This window comes from Symsagittifera roscoffensis, chromosome 2 (assembly GCF_963678635.1).
Source record: "Symsagittifera roscoffensis chromosome 2, txSymRosc1.1, whole genome shotgun sequence".
NCBI classification, from domain to species: Eukaryota; Metazoa; Xenacoelomorpha; order Acoela; family Convolutidae; genus Symsagittifera; species Symsagittifera roscoffensis.
In genome coordinates this window covers 77375854-77400021 of record NC_087063.1, presented here as the reverse complement: position 1 = coordinate 77400021, position 24168 = coordinate 77375854, and the positions used below count along the sequence as shown (strand labels likewise).

Genomic DNA, 24168 nt, shown 5'->3' with positions numbered 1-24168 from the left:
TTTTCAATTTATCCAATCGTTGACCAAAATAAGTTGTAGCATTAAGTTTATTCTCCAACGATTTCAGTAAAGAAAAGAGGCCACTTAGCTTCGGTTTTCTTTCACAGTTTTCACAAGTCCAAGTCAGTTTACGGTATCCAGACCAAGACAGACTCCATTTATCACAGCAGGACAGAAAGCGCATGAAACCACATCACCCTCTGATCCAGTGGAGTATTTAACACATTTGAGTAATGTGGGTTGTTGCCAGTCTTTCTCACTCATCATTTATATGAAACTATTTAGAAAGTGTATCAAAACAATTTGGCTAAATGAAATCTTTGTCGCGAATTTGCAATTTAAATCAAAAACCTCAAAATTTAGGCTCAGTGAAATCTTTGTCGCGAATTTGAAAATTAAATCAACAACCTCAAAACTTGGCTAAAGTTTTTTAAATTAAGTTATATAGTTTGAAACATTTCGTTGCGACTTCTGGTGACTGAGTTGTTTGTAGTTAGAGAATCTGTTAGAATCTTTCGGAACTGTCGCTAATTAGTGAAACCTAAACTTTTTCAAAGCAAGCAGCTATGGTTGGAAAATTGATTTTGATGCTGATTCTAACTGGTGGTTTTATACCAGTTTTTGCTCTAATCGACGCTTAGAACCGCTGTCGCTTTGTGTGTACATGAAGAGCCATTGAAGCAGTCTTACGAATAGTGAATGAAAATGTTGAGTTTCATGCTCTTTTTTCCGCTTGAACCTTCTGAAATCGTTGGTGGCAAGACAAAGGGTGAAAGAAACATTCGATTATAATTGAAAACTTCAACTGGTTTTTCTCGACCCGTTCCGATAAATATTTGTAATACTTGCTTTTGCTTGTAAAGAAAGTTTAAAAAAACTGAAACACATAAGACAAAGTTACTTCCCAAGTTAAGTGGTTGGATCAGCAACAACGTTTTTCAACCCACTGTTTTTTTCAAATGAGATAAATACAGGGGTTTTTTCTCGAGGGAGAAGGGGCAAGTTTTCAAAATAATCTAGAATATTTTGTCGATCTTTTGTTTTAGGTCGACCAAAATGATTTTCCGAGCCCCCTCAAATCACTAAAACGACCCTATTTTGACCAAATTTCCTGAAAAACATTTTGGAAAAAGGCGTTTTAAGGTACTTTTGGAAAGTTTTGACCAGAGAGTCACCTTTTTTGTTTTGGCTGGCGCTTTCCTCTCAAAATTAGTAAGTATTGGCGCCAAAGGCGCCATTAAAAAGATTTTAGGGTTCATTAGCCAAAAATGGATATATCAAATTAGTGCAGAGGGGACCTTTTTGCGGTATGGTTTGAATCCCTAATTGGGGGGAGGGGGGGGGGCGAACAAAAAATAATTCCGATCCAGTTGCAATAAATCAAATTACCAGTTTTTTAATTCAAAAAATTACTTAAATCAAGAGTAGTTGACCCACTATGTACTTCCCCGAGCATTACGTTCTTCACAGCCGAAGCTTCAGAAGAAGTTAGTTGTCCTGCTAAGAATCGGACCATAACCATGTGTGTTCTCGCCCCTCAAAACAGCAAAGACTTAACAGCTTAGTTTTCATTTCAAGGTTCGAAGGAATAGCGAATAAAGTACAGACTCAAAATTGCAAAGAAGAATTTGTTAAAGAGATTGTTTCAATTATCGTATTGTGTTTATGCAATCATTTTCAATTTTTGTCGGATTTAGAAAAAATTATGACGAGAGTTCGACTGTGTTTCAATTAATTTATCAAAATTGCCAGTAGTTTATTGGACAAGGTTACTTTTACTTCCTCTGGCTTGATATTCAGCAGTTCCGAAAAAAAATATCGAGCTTCAGACAAGGTGAATTTTGCATCATTTGGCTTGTAATACAGCAGTTCTGAGAAAAAATCGTCGTAAGTTTGAAAGAGTTTTATAGCCGTACAAAGATAACCAAATTTTTAGTTCGCAAAAAATTCACCGCTCGCGGCATTGAAATGGAATTTGTGAAATTTGATGGGTTTGATTGTTTGAGAAATTATTTTACTAGTGCTGAAAAAATAATTAGGAGAAACACAAAATGATTTAAAAAATTGTTAAACTAGCAACTGCAAGAAGACACAAGAGTTGAGATGTTATCTATGTTAAACACAAGGGTTGAGATGATATCTATGTTAAACACAAGAGTTGAGAATTTTTCTATGTTGAACACAATTTTTTCCAATAAAACCTATAGCCATGAAATATTGATTTGAACACTTCTCAAACTTTTTGATTTAAATCAACTCTTAATTTTCAGCAAAATGATCATCTCGGAAGACAATCTAATGTACCCAAATTTATTTGAAAGGCTTATGAACTGGCTATATTGGACATCTTCGGACATCAACTAATAGATATTGATTCCATAATAATCAGACTGTCTGAGGTACTGTCTAAGCCTGCAGCTTATTTTTTTAAAAATTACGACTAAATTAACAATTAAACGCGATTTATTGGCAGCACATAAGACAATCGTACCCTACTCAATTACAAAATGTTGTTAGAATAGTCAAGTAATCAAATAATTGAGTAATATCAGGTGATCGTGGCAATGAGCATAAAACATCATACTTAGTTATAAAACGAACAAATCTGTTTCCTCATCAAATTTTCGATTAAATCAAAAAAATTGACAATTCTGGGTACTCTGAGATCAGCGAATGAAAATAAAAAATAACACATTGAAAACTCAGACTTTGTATGTAGGAACAGTCATGGAATCAGATCGGCTATATATCACAACCATTTATCATGAAATTTGATCTTCATTTACTCCGGAGATTTTTTGAAGAAACCTTTCAAGTCTAACATAATATATTCTGACACTTATTCACTCGTGTATAAAACCCGCAATAACTATTATTACAAGGATTTTGACGAATTTGTTGACCTGCGAAAAAACTTTGATTTTCCATCCTAGCATCCCTTCTATAACAACAAAAACAACACCGTGATGGCGAAGATCAAAATTGAATTTGCTGGGGAATTCTTAAAAGAGTTTGTTAGACTGAAACCCAAGCTTTACATCATAGTTATAGCGTTCAAATTAGTTTTTTTGATCAAATTATCTTTTTTATTTTGTTGGTGATGGATCGTTTTCATACCACTAAAACCTACGGAGGTTTTAGTGGTATGAAAACGATCCATCACCAACAAAATAAAAAAGATAATTTGATCAAAAAACATATTTAACCGCTATAACTATGATGTAAAGCTTGGGTTTAACAAATTTAACGATCAAAAATTTTTCTAAAAAATTTTCGTTTTAAATTAAAGCTTTGTTTGTTGAGGAAAAGCTAAACAGTCATGGTGTTACGAAAGTAGCTCAGGAGAAACTTAAACACAAAGAACCCTAAAATTTTTTTTATCTGGAATGCATTTTCGCGGTCAATAATTTTTTTGGATAAGATCCAGTGAATATAACTTGGAAGTCATTTGTACAAAAAAGTATCTTGAGTGGATTTGTTAATTGGCACTATATACAAAAATATACAGTAAAAACATTAGCTTGCGGGAACAAGTTTTACAAAATACAGTTTCTTCGAGAAATTGGCCGAAATTTTGACTGATGGGAATGGGACGTCCAGTGATTGCAGCCACCAACTGATAGCATGTACGGAATTTCAAAGGCGGAGAAGGATATAATTTCGATATGTTTACAACCCCTGTCGGCAGATACTATCAGCCTGAGTAATCAGAGAATGAACTGGAAACGGGAATTGTAATTACGGAACGGCTGAGAAAAAGAAAGCAGCTGAGCATCGAAGTAAGCCTGAAGCGCCAATTTTTTCCAAGCGGCGGCTTTGTTTTTTAGCTTTGAAAAGTTCTGTTTAATTTAAACTACATGCTTATTCGTACATTGCAATTTGTATTCTGCATTTTGGACAACTATGCAGCGAAACCAAATGCCAGTACTCCCAGGTTCTGAGAAAGGTCGCAAAATACCTCTCCTTAGTCCCTAGCAAACATGAGTGGCGAAACAGAAGGAGCACTAGCCTATTAGGTGGTTGATGTTATTTTTGGGTTGTAGGATATCAAGATTTTTCAAATCTGTTTTCTTACTGTTCTTTTTGCGAGTTTTACACTTGCAATTGAGTAATTATTTAACATACACGAATTTTATTTGTCAAATTGGGATTTTAGGAAAATTGCAATTGGTCTTAAAGAGCACTTCACTATCCTCGAAAAACCGCAAAAACTAGTGAGGTGGCAGCAATTAAATTTATACAATAAAATGAAAACTATTCAATAGTTACTTTGAAATTTATATATACCAGCATTTTAATAATTTCTATCAAGCTCCTTCAACCTTTAATCGAAAAGAATTGACAATTAATATATGACAATTACTATGAGTAAATTTTTTTGTGTTTCAATTAATATGTCTTTTACAGTGATATTTTTCCAACTGTGATTATGTTTCATCCAATTTTGGCGGCTGGAAAGCGTTCATATAACGGGGCGTGAGCGATGAATAAAACCGGCTCAAAATTCATTCCAACTTGAATTTAGCTGGCTTACTTTGAAATGCTATCAGTTACAAAACTTATCACGCTGTTTTTAGGATGTAAGGATGAAGAAAAAAATGTCGTTTCAAGAAAAATTCATTGACTTTAAAGCATAGAAGGGATATCTAGGGCCTCACTCTGATGCAAACAACTTGGGTGTTACGACTTCGAATAAAGGATAGAATATTTGTGTGTGACTTTTTCATTCAGACAAATTTCGAAAAGAGAAAAAAAGTTTGTTATATCATCTGAAAAGTTTTTGACGACGTGAGCTCAAACTTGAAAAATTTTCCACCTGTGATCTTTTTTCGTAAAAATATGGTGGTTTCCAAATTGCCTTTGCTAATTTGGCTATTTCAAAATAGGATAATTTATGACAATTAACTGGCTACTTGGGACAATCGGCTGAGAAATCGTTCTGATCTATTTTGAGTTACGGCACGCTATTTTGGGCTAATAGGTTACTAGACGCTTGTTACATAACTCTGTTCTTTTTATATTGCGTGGTTAAAATTTTTTCAAAAATGTAAGCTGAAGAATTTTTTTTCTAAGTAAATTCAATCAGTTTTTCTATATTTTTTGAAGTTAATTTTTTCTGTGGACCTTAAAGAGCAGATGTGGAACATTCAGATTTGTCCTGACTTTAGCAGTCTTCTTCGCCCAAATTCTCAATCAATTATTAGGGTGATTTTAATTTTCGAAAAAATTTAGTTAGTTTTTGTTCCGACTTTTGATACGAAAGTAACGGATTATTTGTGCTGGGGGTCGTTTTTTTCTTAAGACAAAATTCGATTTTTTAACTGGCCATTTGTGAAGGATATTTCACCTGTGATCATTTTTCATAAAGTTATGGGGGTTTAAAGATTACCATTTTGGCCAATTTGGGACAATCAACGCGCGATGTATTTCGCGCTATTAACGCGTAAGCGGATATTTAATCCGTCTTAGAAATCGTTCCAAATTGTTTCAAGGAAGTTTATATGCCATAACTGATTTGTTAATAGGAGCAAAATCTATCACTTTGTATGGCGTGTGGGCGGATGGTTTTTATGAAAAATTTCAATATTTGGAAAAAAGTTTTCACTTTATTTTATTATTTTTAACTTTTTAATGTCATTACTGCACCATAAACCTTAAAAGGCAGTCGGAACATTAAAGGCTTCGCCCTCATATGAGCAATCTTTTTGGAATTTGTAAAGGATATATCAAAAGCTATCAAACCTGTCGAAGCATAGACAGTTTTTAAACGTCCACAGTTTTTGACATTATTTTATCCTTTTTCCAAAATTATTTTCTCGTGTTTTTGAAGAACAGGATCCGAAAAAGTTGCCATTGCCAAGTTAAAGCTTGTTTTCTAGAAGCGTTTTTTGCAAGCCAAGTTTTTATTGAATGTTCTAATTAAATATCAAAAATGAAATTATACGAACAATCACAAAGTAGTAGAAATCGGGCAAATGAAATAACCCAGAGAAAAGCCCCTTGCTCCTTGATCAAAAAATGATGCTGTGGTTTCTCTTAAGGTCATCGATTGAATTACAAATATCTACAAAAACTTTTTTTGAATCTCCATGTAATTTCATTGAAAGCGATTTTAAAAACACTTAAAAGTTGCTTAAAGTTGATTTTTCATGAAAAAAAGTATTTTCGAATTCAGCATAACTCTGCTTGCGCTGGTTAAATCTAATGTTACAGCTCTGTCTCTGCTATTGCTTTATAAAATAAAATAAAGTGTTGATTTCAAATACCCAGACCAATGAAACAAAAATTGAATTTAAAATGCGTTTTTCTTAAATTGAGCTGACTTAAAGTAAAAAAGACGCTGACAAAACTTGCTCAAAATTTGAACAGATTGAATACTGTGCAATTTCTTGTAAGAAATGGAAAATAGATTTTTTTGGGGGTAACAACATGTTTAACAGAATCATTTGATGCGCTTGTTTTTTGGCTCATATTGAATTCAAACGCCACTGCGTTCCCAGCCAACTTAGCCTGGATGTAACGAATACGCTTTAGACGGCATAGGTGCTGGGCTTGAATCTGACTCGGACCTGTTTTTTTTTATGGGAAATAATCAGTTTCAAATAAAACTTTCGGCCAACTATTGGTCTGCTGATTTACTATCGGCTTAGCTGTCATATCTTGAGATCATTTTTCTTCTGCTGCGCGCATTTTTCTTAATTTTAGCTGTTAGTGTTTGTCAGACTCGTACAATATGTAAATTTAGTTAACTTGGATTCGTATTTTTTTTTCGCTATCAAAAATTCCCCGGATCTATTTAGTTTGGCCTATTTTTCAATCACTCAATTGAAACACTTCCTTCCGAACTTTGCAAGGAGTTGTATGTTTTCCAATCGGCTTGTTGATTTTTTTTTGTTTTGTAATGTTTTCCCTTGAGTTTCAAATAAGGATATCAAACTGTGCTTGCATACGTCCCTAAAGTCCTTTTCTAATTGGCTCCTCCGTCTACCTCCTTTGAAAAGCGTGGGGGATTTTTCACCCGATTTTTTTATTTTCACAATAGCTACCCCTTCAAAACCTGCGTTTTTAGTTTAAATGATAGGAACGGTTTTGAAAAGCTCCCCTGTTTGAGCGACTACGCCCATTTCTTCTACGCATAAAGTTGTGGCTCTCGGAATAATCAGATTTTTGATTTCTGATCTTTTTATAATTTTCTTCTATTTTTTCAAAAACTAGCGTCCAAATCTGGTATTGTGGGATCAATGGAGTTAACAGGCGATGAGAATACTTACTAGACACCAAAAGTCATGGTCAACGTAAAAATTTGTTTTGCATAGTTAGCTTAAATTCCTTCTGCAAAAGCAGCTACGCCCTAATTTTTCACAAAAAATGCTATGAATATCGGAATGGGCAAGTTGTTTTTCCCTGTTGACCGTTTTTTGGACTTTTCTCCGTTTTGTTAGCCGTTTTTTGGTCTTTTCTCGCTATCCTGCCAAAACTGATATCATAGATTTAATCGGAACAACAGGTTGTTATAAGCTTGGTCTCATAATTGGCTATGCCCAGTTTGCATCAGAAAAAAGTTATGGCCTTCAAACAATTAACAAGTTTGAAATTTTAACAGGTATTTCGAAATTTTTGATTTTCTGCGGAAACGCCAATTCTCAGGTTCTGTTTAAAAGACAAGCAGAAATTTGGGAATCTTTTCTACAGAAACCACCGCAATATGCTTTTTGCAGAAGCCATTCAAGGATTTTGGAAAGTACTTTGACTGTTTTTTAGAACTTTTAGCCGGTTTTAGTAATATTTCTGAATTTTCCTTACATTAACGCAATCAAATCTGAGATAAAAAGATAATTTTAAAAAAAATAACAAAGGTTTTGAGCCAATATGCAATTTTTGAAATCATATTTTTCGTGCTGCATGAGTATAGCAAGTTCAATTAATGTCGAGCAAGTACCTCCAGGTTCAGCTGGGCCACTTGTTGATTTTTTTATCGAGACATACGAAAAGTTTGGTTCACCTAGTTTTTTCAGCTTGCAATTATTTTTCAATTTTTTTAATGGTTTTATGTTGTATCGCAAGTGCTGCAAAGCTCCGCTTCGCTTCTGTGTGAAAAATGTGCTCTCAAAAGAATAGCGCAAAAGGTTTTAAGGTAGTTCAAATTAAAATTGATAAAATTGAGAAAAAAAAAGTATATAATTAAAATTGAAAAAGTTATACGCTTCTTAAAGATTGCTGGGCGTTTTATGGAAGTCTAACTTATATACACAGGATAAAAGATGAACTTATTTAATGCTTTCTCCGCCTGTTTTATCAAATTTTAATACTTTAGGAGAGCTTGGAGAATCAAATTGGAGAATCTTTTTTTTTTCATTTTTTTCCGGATATTTAAATCAGCTTTGTACATTGTGTGCAAAAATTGTAATACTGTCAGTTGTCTAATTTTAGTACGCCGTTTTCTTGTTGTTACTTTCGTTACGAAGCTTTTCTCGCAAACAATCAGTTTGGCTTCTTTTGTGAAGAAAATCGTTTCTGAGTGTATAACAGCTTTTTGAGTAATATGTTTAATGATATTTTGTCAGATGAGAATGTACAGAAAATCTGTTGCCATAAGAATTTAGAGCTTTACAACACTTTGGAACTACTCTCGATATTGAATCAGAAATTCTAACCAGATTATGTGAGATGCTTCCGAAACTTGTCTGCCGTGCCTTTGATTTGTACCATTTACATCATTTTGCAGGCCTTCACAGTAACGAGCAACTTTTTGTCTTGCGTGTTCTCTACGAGCTTTTTATTTTTTACCCCCGACCGCATATTTACCTAAAAGTTTTTTGTTTTTTGAACTAATCAGAGCCGAGAACGACTTCTGTGCAGCACAGATAAACTTCGGAACCTTTTGAGACATGATCCAAAAACTGCGATGTTAATTTTTTTTTGTCATCGCGCAATTTAGAGTATTTCAAAACTAACAGTTTTTTTGCTGATCAAAACAGAAGACAATTAAGTTTAAATATTCTAGAGGTTGATAAAAAATGGTCGGTCAAAAAAGATTGTAAAAAACATCTAGTAGGGCGATTTGATGAAAATATTGAGTTTTGATTATCTTTTTTTTTTCAGATGAAATGCTTTTAGTTGGCATTGTCTTAGTTTCCCTTTTAAACTTTGCCGCCTTCACATTATTGTCAATTACACTTGGTTCAAAAGCCGGTTCATCTTTATGGCACATTGACACAACCAACTTGGAAGAGTTCGAAGATGACATGTTAACAGCAGGATATTGGAATTACTGTTTGGGAAATAAGAGTTATCTAGCATGTGCGCGGCTAGACGATGAAGCACTGTAAGTTTTTTAAGTTCTCGACCTTTCTCATATTGTATTTAAAAGAGTTTTGATTCTGCTAAAGAAACCAAAATTGACGGGGAACGATCAGTGGAAGGGTTTCTTGGTCGCGTTTTATTTGAAAAATCAATTGATTTTTGAGGGTGTTGATTTTGCTCCTTTGGCCAATGGAAACCCGAAGCCAGAGCCTGACTTTCAAAAGAGTTCAAACTTTTCAAAATTCAAGCTACAAACGCCCAGAGGCAAAGAAAAGGTGAGCCAAACCGAACTGCGAGGATTGGCTGTAGTCAATGGACCTAATGAGTTTTGATTTTTTAAAACCCTGGCTTGTAATTTTTGTTTTCCTCCCAGGCCTCAAATTCAGGCGCGGTTCCAACTCTGGTTTGTACATCTGAACTATTTTCTAGTGCCTCGAAAAGACCCCGAAGATATTTGCGAATACAACAACGAATGAGATTTGTTTAGTTCGGATGGCTTCGTTCCCAAAAAATTGGAATGGAAGTTCCGGGAGAGTAAATTACCAAAAAACATCATATCCTCTTGTGGTCCAGAATTGCTTACAGAACTGAGTTAGGTTCTAGGTTTAACTCATAGAGTAATTTCGGATAGGGTACACCGTCTGCTCGTGGATAGGGTACACAAATAAGTGGGTTGTTAGTTAGATGGATCGTGATTGGTTAACATTAAATATTTTATTAAATCCAATTTATAACCAAATAATAAATATAGTTTATATCTGGTTCCACCCATCCGGGGCTTACAGAGTTTTGAATCTTAGATCTTCTATCTGTAATGAAGGATGGATGTTGGTCGTTGTTATTTGGCGAGCATCATTTCCTGTTTTGTTCTTGGAGAAGAAAGCTCCAAGAAGTTGGAGTCATCGATAGGAAGTTGTTAGTTATTGTTTGACAAAGACTATGACTGTCATTGAAATCAATCTGATTTCAAGTTGGTTTGCTATGATCATCTGTTCTTGATTGGTTGTGGAGAACTGTGTTTCGATCTGGTTTGGTAATGGCGTGAAGATCGTGTTTGGAGGGGATGCCTTGTAACTCGGATCTGTACGTATACTTGAACATCGAGGTATTCTTGATTGAGACTTATGGTCGCACCAGATGAGTTAGGTTCTAGGTTTAACTCATAGAGTAATTTCGGATAGGGTACACCGTCTGCTCGTCACGCTATCTTATTTTTGGCCGGATAGATTCGTGCAACTTCTTAGTCTAATACCGATCCTAATCTTACTCTTATATCTACTAGTCTCAGGGTGTTTAACTAGTCTCTGCTAGGCTCAATAGATCTAGAGTATACCGGCTTATTGCGATTGCTAAAGTTCTCTTGGAGAGGTAACTAATTTCTAAGTTAAATTCAAATCTCTCTGGTGCTGAAATTACAACTAATTTCAGCACTTACAAATAAGAGGGTTGTTAGTTAGATGGATCGTGATTGGTTAATATTAAATATTTTATAGAGATAAAATATCCAATTTATAACCAAATAATAAATAGTTTATATCTGATTCCAGAACGCTTTTGATGATCGCATTTTGTTTGTTTTTCACATCAAATTTTTTCTCACAAATTGCTACCCGTAAAAAAATTGCTACCCGTCCTTATGGTCCTAAAACTAAATTTGTAGCACTCTGAGTAACAAAATCTATTGAAATCAAGGACGAATAAGTTTGAATGCTAACCAATTCAAAATGGCTCTATAAAAAAGCTTTCTTCATTTCTTTTTCATCCACGGAAGCTTCCAAAATATGTTTAAGTTCTTCAGACTTAGTTTGAAAAAACCACCCGTGTTGACCATCCTACAAAAAATCATCTAATAAAAAAAATCTGTTAAGAGTATTTTTTCATGATCCTATTTATTCATGTTTTTAACTCGAGGTCAAAATGGTGATCGTTTTTCCCCTAACAATCAGCAATTTTAAAAAATTTTTTAAAAATTACTCTAATGATTTTTCCAGTATAACTAGAAAGTATCTTCTGAGTTAGGTATGGAGGCCTATCTCATAGAGTAATTTCGGATAGGGTACACCGTCTGCTCTTCACGCTATCTTATTTTCGGCCGGATAGATTCGTGCAACTTCTTAGTCTAATACCGATCCTAATCTTACTCTTATTACTACTAGTCTCAGGGTGTTTAACTAGTCTCTGCTAGGCTCAATAGATCTAGAGTATACTGGTATTGTTGCGGCTGCTGAAGTACTCTGGAGAGTCAAATATTTTCTAAGTTATATTCAATTCTCTCTGGTGCTGAAATTACAAGTAATTTCAGCACTTACAAATAAGTGGGTAGTTAGTTAGATGGATTGTGATTGGTTAGTATTAAATACTTTACAGTGATTTAATATCTAAATTATGAATAATAAAATATGTAGTTTGGATTAGGTTCCACCCATCCGGGGTTTACAGAGTTTTTGAGTTTTATCTTTTTTCTTCTGTAAGTGAAAGATGGATGATGAACGTTGGTATGTGGCGAACATCATTTTCTTTTTTCCTCGTTTTCTGAAGAAGAGAGGTCCTTGACTAGAACCAATGTCTTAAGGAAGGTCCAGGACGCTGAGGTTTGTCTTCGTTGTTCAACAATGAAGGTGATCCCCAATGAATGAAATCGTTTTAGATTCCAGAATTCAAAATGCTTTGCTATGTCATTTTTGCTTGCATTTGTAGAGGGTTGATTGTGATCAATCCTAGTCTGGAGATTGCGTGAAGTTCGTGTTTGGAAGGGATGCCTTTCTTTTCGGATCTGTACGTATGCTTGAGCATCGAGGTGGTCATTGGTCTGGTTCAATGAAGTCCTTTGCTGCGAAGTCAAGTCGTACTCTAAATCCTTTGAGTTGTGATTGTGTGCGGCATGTCTGTTGTGATTGGTAGCCATTCTTTCATTCAATTGTGATGGGATCGTCTAGTCTTTGGATGTTCGTCTTTGTTGTTGTGTGTGATCTATATACTGCATATTATGATTTTACATTTTATAATTTTGTGTTAATTGTTTTTTAGTTATGATCTTGGTTAATTGTTTTCACAAAAGCTTTTTATTTTAGTTCAGTTATTTTGAAGAGTTACTCACCCTTGAGTACCTCTTATTAAAAATAAAAGTGTGGTCACAAAGCGTGATGTAGCGCGGTGGATTAGGCCGGCTATAGAGCATGCTCAGGACGTCCTCTCTGGTGGGTTAGGCCAGGAGTGGGAGTATGATTTCGTGCAGTTTCTTTGAGGGGTCCTGTTTTGTGTTAACATTATGTGGTGAGTTTTTCTGGGTTTCCTTATGTTGTTTATGGTTGTGTCCTTTTTTCAAAAATCAAATTGTTTTTGGTTTGAGTTTGTCTTTCGACTTTTTTGTGTTTTATTATTTCTTTCGTTGACTTTGTAATAGTCTTCAAAAGAATAAATTATCCAGTGTTAAGCTGGGTTAATCCGGTTTGGGTACCGTTGGTGTTCTTTTCTTATTCATGCTGTTATTTTATGATTTGTGGTGTTCAGTCATTCGCGTTGGTTAGTTTAGTATAGTGTATAATTCCATTCCAACCGGGTTAAAGGAAAGTTGGAAACTTGTTATCATTAGTTTGAGTTGTTGTTATTTTTTAGCTTGGAACATAAAATCATTATTTTAAACAATTCTTCGTGGGCGAGCTGTGCGAGTATGGATAGAATTCTTGTGCGAATGAATGAAAAGGTTAGTACTGCTTTAGCATTTTATTAATGTACTGCTTGAATTTTACTACATTTGGGGGAATTTGAAGTTATAAATTTTCATCGTATGTAAGTTTATTGCTTGGTGGGGAAAATTTTATAGAATAATTTATGACATTTGTATGAATTTTAAAACATCATATAGTGCAAAGGGTTTAGATTATTGAAATTGTTTTAGCAAAATTGTTTTAGCAAATAAATTTGATGAATTGTAGTTTCTAAAAGTTTCTATTTTTTTTTGTATTTTTTCATTTTGTAGATGATGGTGATGAGAGGGCTAGAAAAAGAAAATGAAACATTATAAAGAATGGTTAGTAACTTACTTATTTATTAGTGAATATAATTAAAATATACTTATCTAGTCTTCGGGGAAGAATCCATGGGGAAAAAGGTCTTGTATTAGTTCTGATGATGTGAGTAATTTAGCTAAAATACGAATGATATTTTTAGTTTGAAGCAGTGGCCAAAGCAATTGAAGTGCTTTGATGATATTTAGTTCTTCTGTGCCTACTGCAAACTCATGAGGTGTGTTTTGAATTAAATTATAAAGTTTATGGTTATATTTTGTGTTATGTATAAATTCAAGAATAGGGATTTCAATGGGTTGTAGGAATTCATGCGGGACGAGGAAGGGCCGGGATTCTTTGTCTTGGAAGGCGTTAATGATGGGACAGAATATATACATTTGATGAATGGGGTCATAATTACGGAGGATGCCGTGAAGGTTAGTATCTTTTATACAATAAGTGAAGTTAAGGAAAAACGGTGATGTGTATTTCGAGTTGATGAATTGAAAACGATGGTGGGGTTGTCGTGAGGGTGTTTGTAGATGGAAGTGATTTTGAATAAAACGGTAATATGTGTAAGTGTGCGTTTGTTTAGTGCGAAACATAATATCGTGGGAGCAGTGTAGATCTCGTTCCTGTGGTGTAAGAAAGTGAAAGGTTAGTGTGAATAAATCAAGGTTTTCTTGGAAGCTTTGATAGGCTTGTGTGTTAATGAGGGCTTCTGAAATGATGTGATCGTGTTGTTTGTTAAAAATATTAAGTGTGAAAATATATGGTGTTGAGATAAAAAAATTTTCGCTTAATTGTGGGTTAGCAAAGTTGTCATCATCTAAAAACTGATCGTGGTTAAGACGTATGATGTTGTGATCGTAATATTCAATAGTGAAGTTGTTAGCGCGTGGTGCGGTGTATTCGTTTAGTAGTTTTTTGAATCCTATATAAGTGAATTCTCGTATAGTTTGTGCTGTTGTTAGTTTGTACAATATATCTTTGCAATTTTCATTATCTGTTTTAGTGTTATAAAGTGGTAGGTAAAGAGGGTTAGTATAGTGATAGTATGATGTCCAATGAAGTGTTGGTATTAAGACGTATTCGTCTACATAATTTGTGGTGTCATCGTTAGTTGTAGATGTGTTCAAAGTGTACTGAGGAAATGATGGTAGATTAGTTTGTAGGAATTGTTTGGTGTTTTTATGTTTCGGATGATCAATATATTCTTTTGCTGTGCCTGGTTTAGTAGTGAATGGGTGATTTGGGAATTTTCTTTTGAAAGTGCGGTAAGCTCTGTTAGTGCTAGTGGATGTTTCAGTGGAGGTGGAGGATTGAGTATAGTCTGATAGTGGTGTTGGTGTGGAAGGGCCGGAATTTGTTGTCATGGATGAAAGGTGATGTATAGTAAGAGTATTGGGATTGATAATTTGTTGTTGGAGGGTGATATAATTTTCTAGTTCTGAGGAAATTTGAGGGAGATCTGGGGAATTGTTGGTTGATCTGTCTGAAAGGGATGGAGTATAGGTTGGGGTGACTTTGGATGGGTAGGAGGGAGTGGAGAGAGATGGTAGTGGTTGGCTGGCATTTATAGGTCTAAAAGGGGGTTGTGAAAAATTTTGGTAGTTGGTTTGGGAATAAGTGGAAGGAGAGGGTTCGGAGTTGGCAAATTCGTCAGGGGTTTCGAGGTCTGAATTGTTAAATTGTGAAATTGTACGAAAAACTGAGGTGTCTGAGTTAGTGTCTGAACTCGTGCTAGATGGTATGTTAATTATAAAATCAGGTGGGGGAAAAGCGAAAAGTGGTATAATGGGAACTGGGTTTTGGAGATTTGCTGGATGGGAATTTGAACGGTGGAGGGATCCAAGTTGTCGGCTCATCGTGTGCTAAAAAAATGATTATTTTGAGATTGAAAAGTGGTGGTGTGGGGTTGTTCTATAATTTGTTCATATGTACTATCATTTTGTGAATGATTTGTTGTTATATGTTGAATAGGACTGTGTATGGGATGTGGTCGAAAATTTGGGTTATTTGTGATTGCGAGATTTCGAAAATTTCTGGGAACTAGGGATAAGGGATGATTTTGTGGTAGCTTTGGTACTTGTGGTGCTGTAGGGGTTGTATCTACGTTGTTGTGTTCTTCGTCATATGTATTTGGTCTTGTGGCTAGTTTTGTATTATATTCTTTGATTTGTGCGTCTAGAAGTATTTTGTTTATGGATGATGAAAATATTCCAAAAAATCCTGCAAATAATATGCGTGCTACACTTGCTTGGCGGTTGACTTGTGTGTGTATAGCGCATGTATTATAGATTCCTTTCAGTAGTGAGAAAAGAAATCCTATAAAATTAAACATAGCGTATAAGATAGTCAATCGTTCTAAGATGTAATAGGGCCATCCTAGAAAAGCGAGTATCTCGTTTTTTAAGGTTACAAAACTGAAAATATTTATTGGTGAAATATCTTGTGGTCTGTATTTTTCGCCGTTTAAATGAATATAGTCTTTAATGTCCTTAAAATATCCGCTGTAATCTTGAGTGTATATGTCTGCAAATCCTGCCGTTTCTGCAAGTTTTCTTAAATTTTGATCAATTGATTGTCTTTGTATAATATCCATTTGTGTGAGTAGTTCTTGGAATTGTTGTGTTCTAATATGGTGTTGTATATCAGATTTAGAATAAATTCCAATGGATTGTAAATCTATATTGGGATTTCGAGCAATGGCTCTTATGCTTTCCGGGGAAAACTTTTTGAGTGATTGCATTAATGTAGGGTATGGTGTTAATAGGTAATATTTATCTTCATCAGGGTTTAATTGTACTACGTTGTGGCTATTTTCTGATCCACATGGGACTGCGGTATCCCAAAAATATGTTCTTCTTGAGAGTGTGTCGACAAAATGTGCTTTGTTTTTGTAGAATATGGGTATTCTTTTGTAGCAACGTTTATCTTCAAAAACGTATAATGGTGATACTTTTTAGTGCAAGTATAAAACCATAAAATGTTTCCTTCGTAATCAAGAAAATTTGATCTATTTCCTGATAATAAATATCCTGCGTAGGGTATTTTTAATACTGCAAATGCGAGTGATTGTAAAATTTGTGTTCTTTCTAATTCGCATAGTTGATGTAGTGTTTCTAATTCTGAAAGTGACATTTCTTGGAAAATTCTACTAATTGTGTAGTCTAATTTCATGTCTAAATGAATGTCATAATGTATGTTTCCAAAATATGTTGTAGTCATAAGTGATAGTTCTTGTAATCGGGTACTGTGTTTGTCAATTGGTGTTAATTTTCCACCTGGCTGACCAGTAGATTTTTGGAAATTAACTGGGGTGTAGGGTTTTCCGTCGTATTTATATTTTGCTGTTGCGTGTGGATTTACTTTGATTTTTCCAGTGGTCATGTCGAAACCTTGTTCGTACTCGACAAGTATTTCGGAGTATTGTGTTTTGTAGAGTGGGTTTGCGTATTTACATGCAAATTCTGTTTCTTGGTAGATTTGAAAACGTGTAAGTTTGTTTTCTATATTATTTAGATTTTTGAAATCATTACTTCGTTTGCGATGTATGTTTACTTGTTCGTATGGGATGGATTCAATGAAGTATTTTTCATGAAATTTTATCATTCTAGCGTGTATCTTTGCTACTTGAAATGTTGTGCATGTTTCTTCGGGAAACCAAACAATTGTTGCTTGGGTTCCTGTTGTAGGATCACAATATCCTTGATCATTTTTACAAGGTAATCTAATTCCTTGATAAATCATTGTGTTATCTTCTAAATCTCGTGTGAGTTGTATTTTTTCGAGTTGTATTTTCCAATAAAAAAAATTATTTTTTGGTATCCTCTATTTTTTGTATCTGCTTTACAATTTGAGGGGTCGTTTATTCCAATGTGTGGTATCCAATGTTTATCGTCGGGATCATAAGTTAAACGTCCGTGTGCGCCATTGAATGGGTATTTTTCGTCTAATTTTATATGTCCTTGATAGCGTTCAAGTTCTGCTTGGTGTACAGAGTCGCTAAAGACATGGAAGTTTACTATTTGTCTTTCTGAGTGTTTGTTATTTGTGAGATTTAACCTGTGTAATTCTACTTTACAATCATCGGGATTGAGATGTAAAAGTCTTTCAATGTTGCTTTGGTAAAATGATTCGTGGTCGAGTCTATTTTTATTTCCGTTTGAAACTTGTGAGCAATGTACGTTCTTTTCGGAAAATAAGTTGCTGTAAATTTATATCCGGTTACTGTTGTTGCTCGTGCTTTTGAGTATAATGTTGCTATTATGTTTGTAGTTTCTATAGCTTGTGGTTCTGTTTCGCATTGTGTGACTTGATTTATCGCATATTTTTGTAATGTTTTTTGTTCATTTTCTTCACAATCATAATGTGTTACTAGTAAATCTTGGGGTCCTGTCCGAGGAGATGGACTTATATTTTGTTCGGAAAATGTAAGAAAATGATGTGTAGGAATATTAATATCTTTAAAAGATACATGTGTACGATAGTCCTGAATATGGGTTATATAATGTTATATATCCGATTGTGGTTTTTGTTTATCTATCGTATTTAAATATTACTTCCGTTGTAATAAATGGTGGTGGTAGTGTTTGAGCTGTAATGTTTGAGGGGCTTAGTGGATAAGGGTGTTGAACGATGTTATTAAGTTCAACTGTGATTTCAAACTTTAATTGAAGGCTATTTTGACTTAGTATTTGAACATTATGTTCTCGGATATCTTCGTGGATATCTTGTCTGTATTGTAATCGGTTTAGTGCCCAACTGTGTAGTCGGTGGCTTTCGTTATGTTGTCCTAACAATGGAGGTGGTGCTACAAATGTATTCCAATCTAATCGGAGGGGTATATTTGTAGATTGTTCACTATATCTAGTTTCAATGTCGTGTGAGATATTGAAAGGGAAAATTGATGGTGAAATTTGACTTAAGGATGGTGTTGATGGAAGTGATAGTGTTTCTGGTAGAGATGAAAATGTTGTATCAGATGAAGTATCTATTGGGTCGTTGACTAGGTTAGGTTCTCCTTGGGGGTAGGATTGTGTTGTCCAATGGGGTAGACGTTCGTTTGGGTTAGGTGGATTAAAAGGGTTTTCACGTATTTGTGCTGAGGTTGGTGTTGATCCTAGATGTTCTGATGGAATGTTGGGAGTTAGCGTTTGTGTATCTGGTAGTGTTATACTAGAGTTTTCTGAAAGTGATGGGGTTGGAGATTGTGGTATGCTAAAAGTAATTCTAGGAGTTTGAAAATTTCTATTTCTTTTTGGATGTATGATTTGTCTATTTACTTCGATTGTATTCTGATTTTGACTAATGTGTCGGATTCGATTTAAGTCCTGTTGTAGTGTGGGGTATAGATTATATGTTGGTTCGCTTAATGATGCTTGTCTTTGAACTGGTTCTAAGGGTTCAGATAAGGGAGCGTGTCGTTCAAAAGTGTATGGGTTATCTTGAAATGAAATTCGTGTGGATGTTTGGGGGTTCTGGGTAGTTGTTGGTACTGTTGGGTTTTCTTGGGAAGTTGTCGGTGAAGACTGATTTGGGGGTGTTTGGTTAGCAATTTTGAAAGTGTGTTTGCAATATTGAATAACTTAGTGAGAAGATTTATGTTTGTTATAATATTCTTCAATGAATAGAATCAAAAGAATCGTGGCTAATGCAAATGTTACTATTGCCTTTTTTATACATTTACATATTGTCATAATTAGGGATGTTACAAATGTGAGGAAGATTATAAATAGGAGAAAAATGTCTGTTCTACTAAAAATTGTTCGTATCATTTAAATGAATTTGAAATTATCGTACCTGTATATGTGGTCAATGAGTAGGGAACATTGGGAATAAAGGGCGTATAGGGTGTAGAAAATCAAAATTATGTTTATGAAAATTATTAGAATTACTATGAAAACTTCAAAAATGTCGATACAAAGTATGATGAAAAATTTAGAGATTAGAAAAAGTTTGAAGAAAATGTTTAGAAGTATATTTTTTATGAAGAGAACTGGAGAGAAAAGAAGCATTTGAGAAAATGATTCGTTCGTCGAATATTTTTTGAATTGCTGAGGCTATATTCAAGTGTGGTCGGATTATTTATTGATTTTTTGACAAGTGGGTTGAGTTACTTGAAAAATTGTTGGGGGCTTATTTTATGGTGCTCGGGAGGTCTTCTTGACTTTATTTTTATTTGGTGGGTAATCTGAGATATTTTTGAGAAAATTGTACTTTAAGCTAAACGATCATAGTTCATTTTTCTTTAGGCTAATTAGCCATTTTTGGTTGGGGGGTTTTGGAGGGTAATTTTGGGAAAATATTGTTGATCTTTGGGTTATTAGATAGGGGAGGGTTGAAATATTATCGTGATGTTTATTTTAGTTGTCAAAATTTAGCGAGTTGCTTATTTTTGACCTGGAGGTTGTAAAGTTATAGTTACAGATATGCCAGGAGATTAATATCTATCTGCTAAGAGGTTGATATTTTTAGAGATTCGAAAGTGGTTGATTTGAGTGCTTCTTATTGGTTGATTTTGAACTAGAGTTTTTGTGTTTATTTCAGCATGTTATTTGGAAAATATGAAAGTTAAAATGTCTGAAATGGATATGGAGGTGAAAATGTGTGAAGAAGAAAATGATTTCATTTTTGAAATTCAACTTTCCTTAATATTTTAGATTGTGGGATGAATGTTTTATAATTTTTTCGTGGTTGGTTTCTAAGTCTTGATGATTTTCTATGTGTAGATTTTTCTTTCTGTTCTTGTGGTAAGATTTTTTCTATCATTTTTCTATTTTTTCTTTCTTTTTCTAAATTATTTGATTTTAGAGTGTTTGCGTCTTTGTGAATTCTGCTTTGTTTTTGAATTTGTGTATGTTGATTTTTGTGATTTTCATCTAATTTTGGCTCTATTTGTGTGTTATTTTGAATAACTTTTAAGCCGGTGAAAGAATATAGTTGAGTTAATTCGCGTAAAGCGTATTCTTTTGGATAATAAGGTAGTAAATTGTTTCTGTGTTGAACAATTTCTTTTTTTTTGTTGTGTCTATAAGTTTATATGTGACTTCAGTTGGTTTGTCAATTATTTGGTAGGGTCCTTTTCTAAGTGGTTGTAATTTTTTAGAGATTCCTTTTTGTGTTTGAAAATTTGGTATTAAAACAAATGTTCCTATTTTTAGATCTGTGGCTGGCGTAAATCGCTGATTAATTTGGTGATTAATGTTTTGTCGTTGTAACAATTTCTTTGTTACCTTTTGATAGACTTCGTTATGCTTTTATCTCTGTTTAAAATCCATTCGGTGTGTGTACCGGAGGCTAATTTGAGAATTTGTGGATGATGAAAATGATCTTCATCATGTGTATGTAATGGTAGATTATAGCATATTGAATCTTTAGTCGGTGTGCAATGTCCTTGTTCATTTTTATGTGCATTTGCGGTGAACATTATTGGTTTTCTTGGTTTTTGCTTAAAAACCATTTCATATGGTGACATTCCTAAAGTTGTCGTTATTTGTGAATTGTATGCTAATGGGAATAACTTTACATCTGTTGACCATTCTGTGTAATTTGTGTCATTTCCATTTATGATACATCTGAGATATTCTTGTAAAGAACGATTCATACCTTCGACTAATCCGTTTGTCCAAGGTGCATGAGATGTACGTGGTTTGTGTTTGATATTATATAGGTGACATAATGTGATTATTTCATTGTTAATGAATTCTGTTCCATTGTCTGTTACTAAAATTTCTGGTAGTCCAAATTTTGCTATCCAGTGTTCGTAGAGTGTTGTGTAAGCGTAATAAGCGTTACAATGTGGTACTGGGTTAAGTGCTACATAATGTGTAAATGCATCAACAATAACCATAATGTATGAATTTCCTTCTGAAGATGGGGAAATTGGTCCTTTTGTGTCAAATGATATTCTGTGATTGAAATATAGACTTTGTCCTTAAAATCTTGTTTTTGTGCTATTTGTTTTTGATTTGGATAAGGTTTCTTTAGTTGACATATTATACAATCATTGCATAATACTTTTATCCATATTGGAGCGTTTGGAAAATAAAAATTTTGTGTAAAATTTGAATATGTTTTTTCTGATCCGGAGTGTCCTTTTGTATTTTGTGTATGAGTGATATTAAATGCTATCAATATCATACTTAAAGGAAGACAGGGGACTTTAGAATCATCTAATTGATATTCTAAAAGATCTGTGTTTTCGTTTATTGTTGTGTTATTAAATTTTCGGAAATATCGAAGAAGTGTTTTGTTTCCTAAAATTGTGGTATCAGCTTTTGCTGGTTTTGTTTTATATTTGTGCCATGATTTGAGTTGTCTGATTACTGGGTCTAAATTTTGATATCGTTTCAAAAGTTCAATTGTGATTTTTTCTGTTGGTGGGAGAAAAATATTGTCAATTTCTATTTTTGTTAGAGGAATTGTATCAAGTGGGTCGCGAAGGTGAAAAACTTGGTTTATTGTATATTTTGTATCTTTTACTTGTGGTCCTGATAGATTTATTGTATCAGTTAAATTTTCTTTTTCGATTAGGGGAAAAAGATCGTTTTTATGTGATTGTTGTTTGACTTTCTTTTGTTGAGTGTTGTTTTTTATCCATTGTGAGTGTGGAATAGGTTTAAATGTTGATGTACCTAGTAAATCAACTTCGTAGTGATTGTTTTGGCAATCTAGATAGAGTGGGAAATGTTGTAGATTATTTATTTGTGTTTGGTCAACGTCAGTTTTTACTGCGTATTTGCATTCTAATCGAGGTGATGTTTCGTCTTTTGCGAGATAGAATTTAATATTTTTTGGTATTTCAACTGTAGTTTTTCGTTAAGTAGTTCTGGTGGTGTATTTCTACTTAAGGTGTCTGGTAATGCAAGGTTTTTTCCTGCTGTCCAAACTATGTGTAAGTTTGGGAATTTCATTAGAATTAGTTGAAATCTATATACTCTACGATTTGGATTTGATTTTTGGGTAAAAAGAAATATAATTGGTTTATGATCTGTGAATAAAACTGTTGGATGTTTTGATTCAAGTATCAGAAATTCATATTCTGTTAGTGTATAAATGATTGCTGTACATTCTCTCATTAGTGTGGAGAGTCGTAATTTGGCTTGTGTAAAAAGTCGTGAATTTGCTGATATTAAATTCATTTTATTTGTTCCACTATGTGATTGTAGAAGTGCTGCGCCGATGCCAAAATTTGAAGCATCGCACATAGCGTAAAATGGTTGATTTGGGTCTGGAATTGTGTTTGATATTTGTTCCGTTAATAGTTTTTTGACTTCTTCAAATCGTGTTTGGTGTTCAGTGGTCCATTCAAAATTATTTTGTTGTCTAAGGATGTTATAAAAGGGTCTTAGGTATAGTTGCATTTTATAAACATATTTACTTAGGAAATTTAACATTCCGAGGAATTCTTGAATCTTCTTTTTGTTTGTCGGTGGCTGAAGTTTTTGGATTGCGTCAATGCGTGATTTTAATGGGGTAATAGTGTTTCGTTCTATGTTATGTCCTAAAAATTTTACTCGTGTTAAAAAGAAGGGTGATTTATCTGGGGCTGCTTTCAGATTTTCTTTCTGAAGAATCTTATGATATTGTTCTAAAACTGTAAACATTTCGTCTTTAGTTTGTGATTGCATAAAGACATCGTCTAAATATGTGATTGCGTTTTTCTTTAGTATTAATGGTCGAAAAATTTTGCTCATAAAAGCTGAAAAAGCTGCTGGTCCTATGGATATTCCATAGAACAATCGATTAAATTCGTATTGCTGATTTCCAATAACGAATTGTGTTAGACGTCGTGACTGTTCGTCTAATGGCATTTGGTTATAAGCACTGTTCATGTCTGCGGTTGTGAAATACTTTCCATTAATTTTTGTTAAAATTACTTGTATAGGTTCAATGGGCCAATTACATTTAGATTCATCAATTAGTGAATTGAGATATCTGGCGTCTAAAACTATCTTTAGTGATTCGCCTTTTGCTAAAATGATAACGGGGTTAATAAATGTGTTTCCTTTTGGCTGTTCTTCTTTGTTTACTGGTGATATAATTTCATATTGTTCTAAAATATTTAATAATCTGTTGACTTTATCGTGTAAGTGGATTGGTACTTTACTTGCTCTTTGTTTTTTGAAAACTGCGTCTGGTTTTAATGGAAGGTGTAGGGATGAACTGACTTTTCCTACATCAAATTTTTATGTTGCGTAGACTGATGAATATTTTAATAGTTGTTGTGCTAGCGTATCAAATTCATTTTGTGTTATTTGTGAATGCTGGAAATTGAACATAGTTAAAAATTTCTGTTGGTTTTTTGCATATTTTGTTATATCAAAAGTAGGTTTGAAATATGGGGTCTTCGTGAAATAGTCTGTATTTCTTTTTTCATTACCTATTATATTATTTATAGATAATTCTTCATTTAGAATAGTGGATTGGCAAATGTCAAGTAATTGTAATATATTATTAACTCTGTAGGCTATTTCTTTTACAGGTGAAGTTGTTGCGTTTGTTTTGCAATATCCTAATAATCCTAGGGTTAGTGTTATTTTATTTGGTGTATTATTATATACGTGGAGTGAAATAATATCTGAATTTATGTCTTTTTCATATCTTATTGATGATATGGTTATTTTGAAGAGTTTGTGAATTGGTCTGAATTCAAAATCTGACATAAATAGTTTTTGTCTATTTTGGTTTGTATTATATTGATGAACTTGTTTTATTGAGAAGTTGTAGACGGTTCCTGATAGTGGTTTCAGGTGTCTTCGTTCTTGATTAAAAATTGGGTAGAATTTTGAGAAAAATGGTGGTGGCTTGTTTAGTCTTGGAAAAATGTTAAAGCGGTATTTTTTATTTTTGT

The 24168-nt window shown here is 33.8% G+C and overlaps 1 protein-coding gene across 1 annotated transcript in view; it reads left to right on the top strand.

Annotated features, from left to right (window-relative positions):
- LOC134840564 (uncharacterized) overlaps positions 1-24168 on the top strand; it is a 257049-nt gene that overhangs the window by 218750 nt on the left and 14131 nt on the right. The window contains exon 2 of the mRNA XM_063856470.1: positions 9104-9325. Within this exon, the coding sequence (XP_063712540.1) occupies positions 9108-9325 (218 nt within the window). The 5' untranslated portion in view covers positions 9104-9107. The remainder of the gene's footprint in view (positions 1-9103; positions 9326-24168) is intronic.